The sequence below is a fragment of the Coenobita brevimanus genome, chromosome 102 (genome assembly GCF_032717465.1).
Source record: "Coenobita brevimanus isolate Jiangsu-jjx chromosome 102, ASM3271746v2, whole genome shotgun sequence".
Lineage (NCBI taxonomy): Eukaryota > Metazoa > Arthropoda > Malacostraca > Decapoda > Coenobitidae > Coenobita > Coenobita brevimanus.
The window spans coordinates 30877256-30892864 of record NC_137055.1 but is presented as its reverse complement, the minus strand read 5'-3'; the positions used below and the strand labels follow the sequence as shown (position 1 = coordinate 30892864).

Sequence of the window (15609 nt, the reverse complement as noted above, 5' to 3'; positions counted from 1 at the left end):
TACCAGATAAATACAATGAAGATGGCTGAAATTGAGATAACAGGCCTAATTAAAGAAAAACACACTTACAGGGCAAACGGGATAGGCAAGAATGGAGGCACCCAGTCAAAGGCTACGCACTCCAGTGTAAAGCAACCTAGCATAACAACCTAACCAAAGGTTAGGCTATATGAATTGATCACTTTCCACAAGTGGTTACTAGAGCAATTAATATTTATGTTTTTAGTAAAAGCATAAAGATATGGGACTGGAACAACTTCCACTAGTGTTACAAAAGCAAAGAAATCATGTATTTCCAAACATTCATCCATCCATCATCCACTCCTATGTTGCCCCATCAGGAGCGGAGCCCAGGGTTAGGCAAGTTGGTCCTGACATTAAAGACGAGAGTGACCAGCCTCACTCATCCCTGAGTGGCATCACATGAGCAATAAACCCCAACCAACCCTTGGATATAAACTTACACAGGCTTAATCTGATTGGAGCGCCTAAATTAAGCACTAGACCATCAGGTGCCTTAATTAGGTTATGTGGTTACTACCCAGCATAGTAAATGGTTTCCTGGTGTACAGGAAACCAATTTGGCTTGTCACTTAGTGTTGAGTCACCCACAGGCAGAAGGAAGGGGAAAGAAAGACAGAAGAGGGCGTGTAATAATGTATTTAATGAAAACGGAAAGATCTAGGACTGGTACAACTTCCAATTGTGTGTACAAAATAAAAGTATTACTTTTGTCGTCAAGATGAGCAGAGGAAGGAAAAATAAATTAATTTAAAAATAATCCATACACCAACTTACAGGTGTCCTGTATTCATAAAAATAAAGGGGGAAGGAAATAGATCTGGGTTCTTAACATGCATGTATTGTGGTGGAGACTTGGAAGTAGAGGTTTGGTTTATGAGTGGCACTGGTACAACATCCAGTAGTGTGTACCATAGCAAAATAAGATATAAATATTTACAGTATAATGGAAGTTTAATTATATGGCACTGAGAAAACTACCAGTAGTGTTTACTACAGCAAAATAATATATAATGAAGGTCAACATATATGGTACATCACTCCTCCTTGTATACCGAGGAACCTTGCATTACCAATGGGTTCTTTAAAATGGAATTTATGTCCTGCAAATAATTTTTCTTTAGTTCATAATGAAGGCTTTACCTGCAACTGTGGAATTCTCACTTCTTATGTTAGAAATTAGGTACCACTTATATTACACCCAACAAAAGAGCATCTTCATACAGTACAAGATTTCACCAGAATAAACAGACCTCCCCTTGTAAGTTGTTATTGGTGAAATAATGGGAAACCTCATCAGATGTCTCTACAGCCAATCCCTGATGAGCAGTCTCAGCTAAAATGTCTCCATGCCACCTGTCTCCAGTCAGCGGATGCCAGATCTAGGTGTCCTAGATCTCTCTCACATACCTCTCCATTCCATCCCTCCACTTCATCTTCAGTATTTCTGATCCTCTCAATCCATCCTCTTTACTCATACTCTCTCCTACTTTAAATCACCCTCTGTTTACTCTGTATTGCTGAGCCACGTCAAAGCATCCCTTGTGGATCTTTATGAAGCTTCCATACCAACATAACACTGTAAACTTCATTGGTTTGCCTAGGCGTCTTCATGTTAATCCACAACATAATTCATGACTCTTTACCATGGCTCCCACTCGTGACTCAATAATATTCATCCTTTCCTTGTACACATAGTGGAAATGTTTTAGTGTGCTGTCATGCACTGGCCATTCCTACTGGTCTCTCCTTACCGCTACCTAGCTAAGCCCCATTCCTTGTTGTACATCTTGAAAATAATATCTATCTATCTATTGCCAGACGCCTTAATCCCTTATACGGGGTGGCCACAAACAAATCGCCTCCACGTCACCCTGTCCCCTGCCATTTCACTGTTCTGTTCCCAATTCAGACCCCCCTCTCTCATATACCTCTCCACTCCATCCCTTCATCTCATCCTTGGCCTTCCCCTCCCTCTCTCTCCCTCCACCTCACTCACATACACTCTCCTCGTCAGTTTCTCACTCTCCATCCTCTCCACGTGGCCAAACCACCTCAGTGCATTTCTCCTAACTGTTCCTATCACATCCACATCCACACCACAACGTTCTTTCACATCCTTATTTGCTAGTCTGTCTCTCCATGTGACTCCACAGGCTCCTCTCAAATAACTCATTCCACTGTTATCACTCATGACTTGTGTCCCTCCAACAACGTCCAAGCTTCACTTCCGTATGTTAGAGTTGGTATCACAATAGTTATGTAATAACTTTTTCACTTCCATGCTCACTTCACTGTTTCTTATCACTGCCTTCAAGGAGCCAGCAACCTTTCTTCATTGTTGTACCCTTTCAAGCACTTCACCCTACAAACTTCCATCCTTACTCATCAAACCACCCAAGTACTTAAACGTACTCACATTTTCCATTTCCTCATCATCCAACCTCACTGTACATTCACTGACCACCTCTCTCGAAGACCATAACTTTACTTTTCCCTGCATTCACCTTTAGATTCCGTTTCTTACACACTCTCCCAAACTCACCCACCAAGCCTTGCAGCTCCCCTTCGTCTTCACTTAACAACACAGTATCATCTGCAAACAACAGTACAGGGAGTTTCCAAACATTGCCCTCTCTCTTTACGGCCATTCCAACATCCACTGCCCTACCTTGTATCTCTTTTATAACCCCATCCATAAACAAATTGAACAACCATGGAGACATCACACATCCCTGTTTCAACCCAATCTTCAAACAAAAACTCACGCAGTTCACTATCCACACATACTGCAGCATTAGCACCCTCATTACATACTCTTCACAGCATTCAACAACGTCCAATCTACTCCATATATTCTTAAATCTTTCCACAATCCTTCTCTATCCACCCTGTCCTATGTTTTCTCCAAAGCCATGAAGGCCACATACAACTTCTTTCCCTTCTCTGGAAACTTTTCCACTAAAGATCTAAGAATGAATATCTGATCTACACAACCTCTTCCCTTCCTAAAGCCTCCCTGTACTTCAACTAATTCTTCTGTTATTTCCCTTAACTCTGTCAATAAGTATCTTACAGTATACTTGTATTACACTAAAAAGGCAAATGCCTCTATGATTACCACACACTTCTTTTTCCCCTTTCCCTTTGTACAAGGGAATAATTATACCTGACTTCCAATCCTCTGGGACTCTACCTTCCTCCCAGGCCAATCTGCACATCTTCCACATCCATTCTACTACTATCTCTCCCCCATGCTTCAGCATTTCACCACACACTCCATCAGTTCTTGGGGCTTTCCCCGTTTTGACTTTCTTCATTCCTTCCACAATTTCCATCTTACTGATTTCTTCCTGTCTTCTCACCTCCCTCCTTCTCCCAGCCTTTCCAAAGCCACTTGTACTCGCATTACTTCATTCTCTATGTTCAGCAATTCATTTAAGTGTTCTCTCCATCTGCTCACTTTTTCTCCCTTCTCAATCTAATCCTTTGAATGGCCAATCAGAATCACTGGACAGTCAGTAATTTCATCCCCCTAAAATAATAATGATGCTCTCTTACGCTGTCAAATTTGATTCTCAGATACAGCTCCTAAAGTTCATGCCAAGCACTATTTGTTTACCATCGCCTAATGAAAAGAAATGTATCATCTGCAAATAATTACAGTATTTATCAAACAACACTTCCATTTACTTCAAAACTCTTGTCTGTTTCCTTCCACTTATTTTTTTTTCTCTCTTGTATGTTCTTCCCTGTCTCCTGTCTTCATTTATTAGACACTTTGGACCTTCATTTAGTCTAAAAGTAAACAGTGGTGTGCCTTACCATATCAAATCATCAATACTTATTCTATTTAGTGAAAATGTTGGCCAGAAGTGGATAGTCTATGCTGAAAGGTTGAAGTTGAGCAGTGCTACCAGTAGAGTACTGTTTTAGGTTAAACAAAGAGTGGCTTACAGTTCAATTATAAAAATACAACCACACACACACAAATATATATATATATTCATTCATTGCCAGACGCCATGTATCCCAGACAGGGTGGCCAAGGGCTTAGAGTTAATTGTTTTACAGGGAGGGGCACTAATCCTCCACCAACCCCACTTGACACGTAGGAATGCCAACAGCATCTGGTGTTCCCAGGCGGTCACCCATCCAAGTACTAACCAGACCCAACGTTGCTTAACTTCGCTGATCGGACGGGAAGCGATATATATATATATATATATCTTAGTGTTTAATCATGAATTTCTTTCAACCTAAACTCCACGTCTATTTAAGTAACCCACTTCTGGTAAATCAGAATGGTTCTTACCTGTTCAATACAACTTAAATAAAGAGGCCTTCCAAACGTATAACTGTTGCTATTTTTACCTGCAACAAAAAATATGTAAATGAAAATGATAGTACAAATAATGAGAGGGTTTGGCCAAGATAAGAAGATAGTTGAGCGTCTGACTTGGGGAGTAAGAGGGGGAGACCAAGGATGAGTTGGAGGGATGGAATGGAGAGAAATATATGAAATGGGGTTTGTGAGTAGGAGGGATGGCAGCCAATGACAAGAAAACTCACTGGTTATTATATATGCTTTATTAACAGTGCAATATCTCGTGGTTTCTGCACGTTTCCCACAATTATAGTAATTGAATCGACAGTCAAATGGTTTCTGAATGAAATCTCTTGGAATTCCATTTAAATACTATATGTAACTTGTTTCTGTTATTTCGTATATATTGACATTTCTACCTATGCTTCATCATGATCAACAGCTTATGCAACTTCGTTATCGTTGGTAATGGCTTAACCATCTCGAAACCACTGGTTATAATCACACATAGTTTCGAAGAAACTACATGTAAGCCATGTAAATCTCTTGTAATAGCTATAATAGGGTCGTAACGAAAATATCAGTGGGTAATCTGTCTTCTTTTGTTTACTGAGGATTCGTCCTTATTTTTGGCCCACCGAATTAGGCTCACTGTAAACGGTTCAGAGGAGAATGAGACCTGATAATGGCAAGTAAGAGTAAATGGTAAAAATTATGGGACTGAACTGTGAAATCAGCACGGATTTAGTTGGCAAAATTCCCAAGTCCACTGACGTACGAAATAACCAATCATCCCGCTAGGTCTTCTCTCTGCAGGGCTTCTGCTGCGAATGAGTCGTACGTCTGGCAGCCGACGGCGCATGCGCAATGAATGCAAGGAGTGAGGATCAGCGAGGGAGTCAGATCTTAACGCTGCTTTTGGGCCGACAGTCACTGTTTACATCGATCATCACCTCTTAAAGTTTCTAAACCAGTTAAAAGGTAAAGATCAAAGGCTAACCCGCTGGAGCCTCTTTCTGTACGAGTATAACCTGAACGCAGAGCATATCAGGGTTGATAACGCGATTGCCGATTGCCTCTCGCGCTCTTGAGAACGAATTTTCCCTCAGGTATATTCTTTCTTAGTGTGGGCGTGTTAAGGGTGGCCGATATACATTGCTTATATTCATATGTATTATTCAGAATCTTTAATATTCATTTATTAACACCTTGCTTAGCGTTCTGTGAATCGAGTTGATAAATATCACACTGCAGGAAACAGCCTAGCCCAACTGTGTGTCGATCACGGAGGAGAAAAGATACGGAGTATAAACTCTTACGGGCGAATAAGAGACCCAGTGTAACGAGCTGGCTTCAGTGTTGCCACACCTTTGGATGAGAATTATCGTACCGGCTCTTCAAAATTATCGTTTTTTCGGTGGAATTATCGTACACTATTAAATTCACTTTTATAGTGTTTAATAATCTGATGTATTTTAAAACTGTCGCCGATACCTTGGTGTATTTACTGAAAACTTACCCATTACAATAAATCTTCATCAGTACCTTAATTTTGTAAGGTACTGACGTATGCAGTACTTTGGTGTATATTTATCACTTTACTTTGTATCATACTAATTAGGGCACACCATGAAAATAGCATAATAATATAATAATATAATCATATCCTTTATTACAAAAATAATGTTACAAGAAATAGCCTTTGTGTCACTCTAGAAAATCAGTCTGTTTGGTAGCAGAATGCAGTCCATAAAACTTAAACAGATAACTTTTAGAAATGAGCTTCCTCTTGCAGATGATAACTCACCAAGACAATAAAAGAAGTATTTTCAGTGATCACCATTACATTAGCCCTTAAGATCACTCATCTGTCAAATTGTGCAACAACTGTGCATGATTAGCTATGCCCGCCACAAAGTTTACAGCCATGCTAGCTGTCAATCCAAAATTATCGTACAAACCGTACGATAATAGAAAATGGTATCGTACATGTATCAAAGGCAATATTATCGTACAATTACGATAATTATCGTACGTGTGGCACACTGGCTGGCTTGGTCAACAGATGGCATTGTGGTCGCCGGTGTGTCGTCTGTTTGTTTACGTAAGTTGACAGGCGGGATGCGATGGGCGTGGTGGTACAAATAAACATAGCTCCAAACGATGGACGCCGATGTGTTGTTTGTGGGAAAAACTGATGAACTGGAACTAATCCACGATTTCGTTTCTTCCCAAAGAACAAAATGGGGTGTGTAAAACAGATATAACAAACTGTTATGCATAAACAGTTATACTGCGGTCATAAATGTTGGTGCAGGTTAAGACGTCAACAGCTGAAACTGGGCCTCGGCACTTACGCCTGATATAGAAATCTGTAGAAATTACTATGCTTCATTACGCGTATGATAAAAGATACGTTGGGCATTGATAAGGGACATGTGAACTTGCTGAGTTAATACCGCCACACTCGCAACGCAGGATATTATCTACCGGCTCTTACACAACCACTATTTATTAACAGTGTTCATATATGTTGCCGTATTATTGATTTTGTGAAAATGACAGTGAAGTTATGCACCATCTATTATTAAAGGATATTACTTATTTACCGATAATGATTAATTAATATTCTATGCAGGTAAGAGCCATGTAATTATATACTGTATATATATATATATATATATATATATATATATATATATATATATATATACATTTATATATATATATATATATATATATATATATATATATATATAATATGTATGTATGTATATATATGTATATATATGTATATGTATGTATGTATATATATGTATATGTATATATGTATATATATGTATATGTTTGTATGTATATATATATATATATATATATATATATATATATATATATATATATATATATATATATATATATGGCATTGGGCACACGCTAAAGCCCATTCCAGAATTCTAGTAATATGATACAGTAATAAAGGCCTGATCCCTCCATCCCTCTGATGTCCTACCTCTTGGGCAGTAATATTGAATGTCTCTGTTATGTACGGGATATTACATTAATGGTTGGAATTATAGTGTTAGCTGAGGTTAGCTGGGATGTTTTGATGATGTGTTGATGGCATTATAAGGATCAACGATTACCATGGTATCAAATATAATTCACAAACTGTTACCTGCAACAGGCAAACTCGAACTTGATGCTCATTTAACTCAACCACCAAATCAGTTGTCCTATGGTAACGAACAATTTGGAGCAAAAGAATCTTAACACACCGCATGCCAACTATTTTTATCCCTATGGGTCACCCCAGTGCTGGCCATTTTTCGGCTTTTTTTGGGGGGGGCCAAAATGATAGATTCTGATGTGGAAACAACGAATTTCGCCATTAAAATGTTCACCGAGGCTCGGAAATTAGTTTTATTGAGTCCTGCATACTCGTGTACAGGTATAGCCACTCTCTCACTCTCATCACGTACATGAGAGAAAGCCGTTTTCTATGTAAGGTATACTCAGGTATTTATGCTGGGAAGGTATAGCAATGTTCAGAACACTTTTCTGATTACTTATTACTTCAGCATCTACCATAATTTGCATGTCTTTCTCACTGTGAATGCATTATCTTACACTTACTTGAAGATAGGTACAACCTGACTTCATTATGTACAGTCCTGGCACTTACAAGAAGGTATTTACAATGTGATTTCACTATATAGTCCTTACACTTACAAGAATATATTTAAAACTTACATTTACATGAAAATATTTTCAAAATGCCTTCACTATGTACAGCACTGGGTGAGGCACACAGGCAGAGTGAGGTAGAGCAAACGTGAAGGGGGGAGCGAGTGAGTGTATGGCCTTGACAGCCTGGGGGATGGTAGAGAAACAGTTACCTTACATGCCTGTCAATTTTTACCCGCGAATCTTGAAAAATATGGTCACAGTGAAGTTTATTATTTTAAACCATTTAAAAACGGCACTGGCACTGGCCGCGGCATTATGTCAGACCGTTTTAAAACGGCACTGGCACATGGCGGGTTAAAGTTTTTATGAAAATTCTCAACATTATTTTTGAGGAACTGGCTCAGAATTTTTGTAACATCGCCTCACATTCAGTTAGACACAGATAAGATTGCTGGAGGTGCCCAGTACTCTCCTGGTAACTAGGGACTCAGAGACTAATCCACTAACGAACTGGGCCAGCCGCTAACTGGGCCCCAACCTCCCCAACCCCACATGGAGACACTGCTCCCAATAAAGACCCCCCCCCCAACTCCGCACTCCAAATCTAAATCCCTCTATTCCTGAACATACACTCACGCACTCACAGTACACTTACGTACTCACAGTACCGTTCAATGTAAAAAAAAAAAAAAAAAATCGATATCTTATCATTTCTGCTCAGACCTTCACTAACATTCATACCCTCACTCACTCTTACACTTACACCGTGTAGTAAAGGCGTGTCCACACGTGTACTCAAACATGTGTTGAAAACACAGCTGGCTACATGTCTGGATAGATGTATGCAGCAGTACTCGCAGATGTATGCAAACATGTTGCAGTGCAGCTTCAAACCTACTGGCAGCAGAGGTGAAGTGTTTCCATACGAGGCAGCTGAGGCTTCACCATCATGTTGAAAACGTGATCTGAATGCTGCTGTTCCCAGCATGTTTGCATCTTGCTTGTTATTGTGTTGTTCACATGTTGCCATCACTTGTTCCAGCACATGTGGACGCGCCCTTACCGTCACAGTTTCTTTTCTTGCACTCTGCATTCATTTTCACACTTCAAAATCTCTCTCTCTCTCTCTCTCTCTCTCTCTCTCTCTCTCTCTCTCTCTCTCTCTCTCTCTCTCTCTCATTCATGTTGCCTCATTCATTTTTTTCTCTTACTCTTTTTCACTCACCCTATGAAGTTAAGAACGAAGACAATATCTGATTATGAGAACATAAGTTAAAAGAAGAGTCACAGTGCAAAGTCAGTGTTGATTCGTGTGCTTGTATGTCAACAGACTATGCTGAATATAATAATTTTGACCTGATTTAAATCAAACTTGAAGGGAAGGCTGAGAGTCAACATAGGTAAATACCGGTATCTTGTTTTCAACAAAGGTTAATCTGTTATTTTCGAGATCAATAGGTCAAAGTAACATGGCAAAGCCAACTTGAATTTTTATCTGCTTTATAGTAGATCATACTTTGTGAAGAGGTTCAGGGTAAGGCTAGAAAAAAGGAATTCGATTTTGAGAAGTCATTCAGACGTCAAGGTCATAGAGGAAGGTCGAATGTCAAGGTCATAGGGCAAATTTAACCAGAACATTTTGATCCGATTTCATCTAAACTCTGTGGAACAGTTACTGTTCAATCAAGATAACGTAGTATATCGCTTCTGTGAACAATCCGTTAAAGGTCAGAATCACAGGGTAATGTTAAATGTTTGGCCTTTTGACCCTTAGGTCAATTGTTAGTCGCGGGAGCTGAGTTGTCTGTATGTTTTTGTTTATTTATTAATATATTATGGTGTTTACAAAAGTTGGTACCTAATTTCAAATTATGCAGTGCTCATCCAAAATACGGTAAATAACTGTAATATGCAAATAATCGAAGCGTATTCATAAAAATGTCTTATTCATTCAGTCATTCATCATCCAATCCTACATTGCCCCATGAGAAGCGTCGGAGCATGGAGCTAGGCAAGTTGATCCTGACATTTAAAATGAGAGTGACCAGCCTCACTCAAACCTGAGTGGCATTACGTGAGCAATAAACCCCAACCACCCATTGGATATAAACCTTCACCGGCTCAATCCGATTGGAGCCCCGTAATTACTCACTAAACCACAATGCGAAAAAATTTGGTTATATGGTTACCACCCAGCGTAGTAAATGGTTTCCTGGTGTACAGGAAACCGTTTGGATTGTCACTCAATGTAGAGTCATCCACAGGCAGAAGGAAGAGGAAAGAATGAAGGAAAGAAAGACAGAAGAGGATGGAAGGAAAGAAGGATGGAGGAGAGGAAAGGGCAAATACCCGAGAGCAGCACTACATCGAGTGAGTGGATGGTGAGCACCCTCACCTACCACAATTAAAAATGTCTCCATACTAGATATTGCAGTTAGGTAATGTTTCAGAAGTATACGTCACACAAAATGTGACACTGACAATTGCTTAGAAGGACATTTCTTAACAAGCAGCGTACTGCAGCTCCACACCAACACAGTAACTTAAGTACATTTTCAGGTATTACCTGATAATCTAGACAGGACTACTTGATGTGGCCCCTGTCCATCTCTAAATATGCCAGACTAGCAATTTTTTGGCAAGATTTTGCCGATTTGTATTATACCCAACCAGAATTTTTTTTTTTTTTTCGACAGACAGAAGAAGAAGAAGAAGAAGAAAGGTCTGACTATTATATAGCCATTTTATAAAATAAACAATAATTATATGAACGCTAATTTCTCATCGGAAATTTGCTGTTGTAAATACACGTCCTTCTTTTACGGTAATAGCAATAAATGGAATGACACAAGGGCTGGGGAGATGTGTGAGGAGAGGGTGGAGGGCCGAGCTGGACCGGCTGAACATGTTACGATCCTGCATATAAATTTGTCCAGACTGTGCAGGTAATCATATTGTGTGCTTTAGTTAAGTTGTCGTCTGTGCAACCAGTGAGTGCAAGAGACGACACGTCAGCAAATGATGCCTATGATACCAAAAACGCTTGCAGAATTATAGTAGACAGTGGCTGCAGCAGCTTATATGCAAAGACTGGAATTTGGAAAATCCTAATTATGAAAGATCATGTTCATTACAATTACAACATTTACAGCTAAGTTCTACGGTGTTAAGAAACATTTTAAATTTCACCAAAGTCACACGCCGATGCAGAAATCGAATGTGTTCAATCAAATTAACAGAGGGAGGAGAAAGTTAAGGCACAGGTCTGAAACAAACACACTAATAATGCATTATATCAGTTTTGTTCTGGCTTAAATTAATACATTATTAAAAATTTGTTAGTGAAACATTCAGTATAATCTCATCTTAGATTTTTGTCTGATATGAACACTACATTCGATGATGTTACGCAGAAGTTGAAAATGTTTTGCGTATTGATATCTCACATCAGACCAAAATTAAATAGTCCTTATCAGCAACCAGGCCCATATGGATCCATGATCCACCTCACTGTGGAAGGATAATGCCTCCACCTCTGTCTTACCTTTCGTAACGTGAAGAAATTATTGATATGAGGGTACAATCGCAATCCCAAATTTGTTTACCCCTCTTCCCCGGCTCTAAGGATGTAGAAACTGGGGCACAAGAAAAGCCAAATAGCGGAACACGGATAGTTTAGCAGTCTGACGATGGTTCACGATGATGGAATGATTCACATACATCAAACCCACATTGTCACTGACGACTGCCTCATAAGCAGTAGTGGAATATGACAAACTTTTGTCATGAAATGCAGCTGAGAAAGGAAGGGATCCATATCACTTAATACACTATTTGAATGTTTCTGGATTTCCCGTGCATACTGTAAAGACAGTTCTAGTCCGGTTTGTAATTTTTCCGAAGGTTTGCAATATTCTCGAAACACCAGACTAATTATAAAGTTTATAGCTAGTATATATATTTTGTACAACAGGGAAGAAAGGTGGCTGGTTCACTGAGGACAGTGATGAGGAATATGGAAGTGAGCGTGGAAGTTAAAAAGTCACTACATGACATTATTGGGATCTCCATTCTAACGTATGGAAGTGCAACTTGGACCTTGCTGAAAGGACACAAGTCATGAGTGAGAGCAGCAGAAATGAGTTATTTGAGAAGAGCCCGTGGAGTACATGGAGAGACAGACTGACAAATGAGGAAGTGAAGGAGTGATGTGGTATGGATGTGCTAGAAAGCATTAGGAGAAATACACTGAGGTGGTTTGGCCATGTGGAGAGGGTGGAGAGTGAGAAACTAACTAGGAGAGTGTACGTGAGTGAGGTGGAGGGGGGGGCGAGGATGAGATGGAGGAATGGAGCATAGAGGAATATGAGAAAGGGGGTGTAAGTTCGGGGGAGGGCAGCGAAATGGCAGGGGACAGGGCCACATGAAGGTGATTATTTTGTTCGTGGCCACGCCATACGGGATTGAAGTGTCTGGCTATAGATAGAAGATTATTTTGGTCGGTAATCTAACTACATAAATTTGATGTGGGCATATAACGAATACACTGTATCACCCCAATCAGTCTTCCTATACCTGGTTGTAACTCCTTCCTCCCCTTTATGTTTTTTGCATTCTAATGGAGTACATTTTCATACAGCCTCGACCTTTCCTCTCTCGATTTTATTCTGAAACGAATGATAAACTGACAGGAATAGCACCTTTCTTTAAACCACAAGGAATCACGCAGGGAGAGGAAGGATGTTGGCTCCTAAATACCCTTGATACACTCGGAAATGATTAACCAGCTCAGTCCCAGACGGCCACAATGGGTGTCATAGACTGAGCCCATGACAGGATTTAATGAGGAAGACAACTCCATCCCGTCCGACAAGAAGGTGTGTACCCATCAAAGTACACGGAGTAAACCCAGGGTCTTAAAGAAACTGAGACATTCCTTCACTAGCGCTGCATTTCAAACCCCGGTCCGCTGAATACTGCACACTGACCTTAGCCATTGCGCCAATGCAAATGCAAGTTACGTAGAGATTCAGGTTAGGTATCATGTATCGAAACTGGAATTTAGTGAAGTTTATTAATGATAGTCCCTCTTGGAAACTTAATAACCATAGACATAAAACTTAAATAACGAAGGGGAAAGCAAGCTCCCAACATCTCGATGTTATATAAAGCATGAATGAATACATGGTCTACCTATTTATTTTTTTAACTGCGTTGTGCACTCAGATACAGGTTGACTAAATCTAATAGCCGTTTATTTCATTTTTTTTTTTTTTTTTTTTTAGGGCATGCTTCCCCTTTGCAACTAAAATTATCAGCATACGGTCGTAATACATTACCTGAGTGCCTTGCTGGTTTCGTTTTTATTCTTGGTGAGGCAGAGGAAGAGCGCCCGACAAGGTGGGGTGATGCGGCCCCACAACTGGCTCACTGACTCACCCACGACCACCACTCCAGCACCTACTCGCCTGAATCACACGAAGTTCATTGCTAATCTCAAAATTGTCCACTTACACATGGACTAACAATAATGTGTAGCTTGTTATTTTTTAAGACAAACTATTACTGAAAAGATGAATATAGCTGTACAGTATTATCTTAATCGATCATCGATATATGGAAATAAGCTAAAAGGATGAGAGCTCCCTGAAAATATGCATGTACGAGCTAGTTACAAATTTAATTTTATTAGTCATTTGACAATCAGTTGGACAATTGAGATAATTTGTGTGAAGTTTCACCCTCATTTAACTTGTTATGCACTCCAGGAAATTTATGTTCAAATTTGACGTTCGATTTCTCATAAACACATTCCTTTTTGACAAGCTAACGATGTGCTTTGAACACTCAAGATTTTTACGGGAAAATGTCATCATTCTGGACCTACCTCTCAATCATTTACACATAATGTATGCATGTATCTCATAAATAATGGATCTGTGTGTGTGTGTGTGTGTGTGTGTGTAAAGAACAGCTATTGCCAGCGCTTTACATTTTTTATTATTTAAATAATAAAATATCGGCCATTCATCGGGCCAAATCTTAGCGACTATCAGACCAGTCTCTGGTACCCTGCCAACCTACGTGGGTATCCTTTTAAATGGAAAAGACGCAGGAGAAACTAACTAAAGCAAAATATCTCTCCAACTCAACCTGTCTATTTCACATTCTTAGACAGAACCTTTGTATCATTCACACCTGATATATCTAAAGTATTAGCTTCCCTCCCCCCCTTTTATTTTCAAACAGAAAGAGAAGTTTTCAACACAATGGGTTCGCAAGATTGTGTGAAGGTACCTGAAGCTGTGACAAATCAAAGTACCTGAACTTATAGCAAATGATGATACTTGAACCTAAAGCAGATCAAAATATCTAGATGTGTCACAAATCAAGGTACATGAACCTACAGCAAATCAAAATACCTGAACGTGTTGCAGATCAAGAAGCTTAAAGAAGATCAACGTACCTGAACTTATAGCAAATCAAGGTACCTGAACTTACGGCAAATCAAGGTACCTGAACTTAAAGGATATGAAGATACTGGTACCTGAACTTATAGAAAACCAAGGTACCTGAACTTAAATCAGATCAAGGTACCTGAACTTATAGCAGATCAAGATACTGTTTTTTTAATGCAAGGAAGAAAGAACCAAAGGCCAGGAGCCCACAAACCGCTCTTTCCAAGAGAAAAACAAAAACAATAAAAACGAGAGCCAAATTCGAGATCCGTTCATTTCGAGATGCCTGGACACACTGCGTTTGAAAGACTGGAGATCACAGGAAGTAGGAAATACAAACAGAAGGAGACAATTCCAGAGTTGACCAGTTCCATAAATGAAGGGCTGGGAGTAACGGTCAACTCTTGCATTAGAGACTTGGACAGAAAAAGGATGAGAATTTGTTGCTAGGTGGGTGCTACGCGCCCATCATAGAGGTTGAGGGATGCAAGCAGACAGTTCAGAGGAGCAGTGACTATTGAAGCAGCTATAGAAAAGAGATAATGACGCAACAGTGTGGGAAAGAGACAGAGGTTGAAGGGAGTCAGTAAGAAGAGGAGAGTTAATGAGACGAAAAGCCTTTGACTCCACTCTTTTGAAAAACGCTGTATGTGGGGAGCCTCCCCACACATGAGATTTGTACTCTACACAGGGGCGAATAAAAACCGTGTATAAAGTCAACAACTGTGCAGGGATGAAGAAAGTATGGAGTCGGTTTAGCACACCTAATCTATTGGAAGCAGATTTTACAAGAGACTTAATATGATATTTCCAAATGTCCCGAGACAATGAAAACCCAAATATGTTGAAGGATGATGCAGGATTGAGCTGCATATTATTAAACACTAGTGGGCACTCCTGTGGAAGATTTTGTCGGGTTGATAGGTGTAAGAACTGAGTCTTCGATACATTAAAAACAACAAAATTACTTTTACCCCACTCAGGGATACAAGCCAAGTCAGACATTAGATGTACCATAGCCTCATTCCTTGTTTGTTGAAGTAACTGCTGAGATGGACGTTGCAGGAACCGAATGGAATCATCAGCGTATGAGTGGATAGGGTTGGATGCACAGCT

At 39.7% G+C, this 15609-nt stretch overlaps 1 protein-coding gene across 1 annotated transcript in view; it reads right to left on the bottom strand.

Annotated features, from left to right (window-relative positions):
- LOC145415432 (glutamate receptor ionotropic, kainate glr-3-like) overlaps positions 1 to 15609 on the bottom strand; it is a 348498-nt gene that overhangs the window by 202388 nt on the left and 130501 nt on the right. Inside the window, exon 3 of the mRNA XM_080284711.1 lies at positions 13375 to 13503. Coding sequence (XP_080140837.1) covers positions 13375 to 13503 — 129 coding nt within the window. The remainder of the gene's footprint in view (positions 1 to 13374; positions 13504 to 15609) is intronic.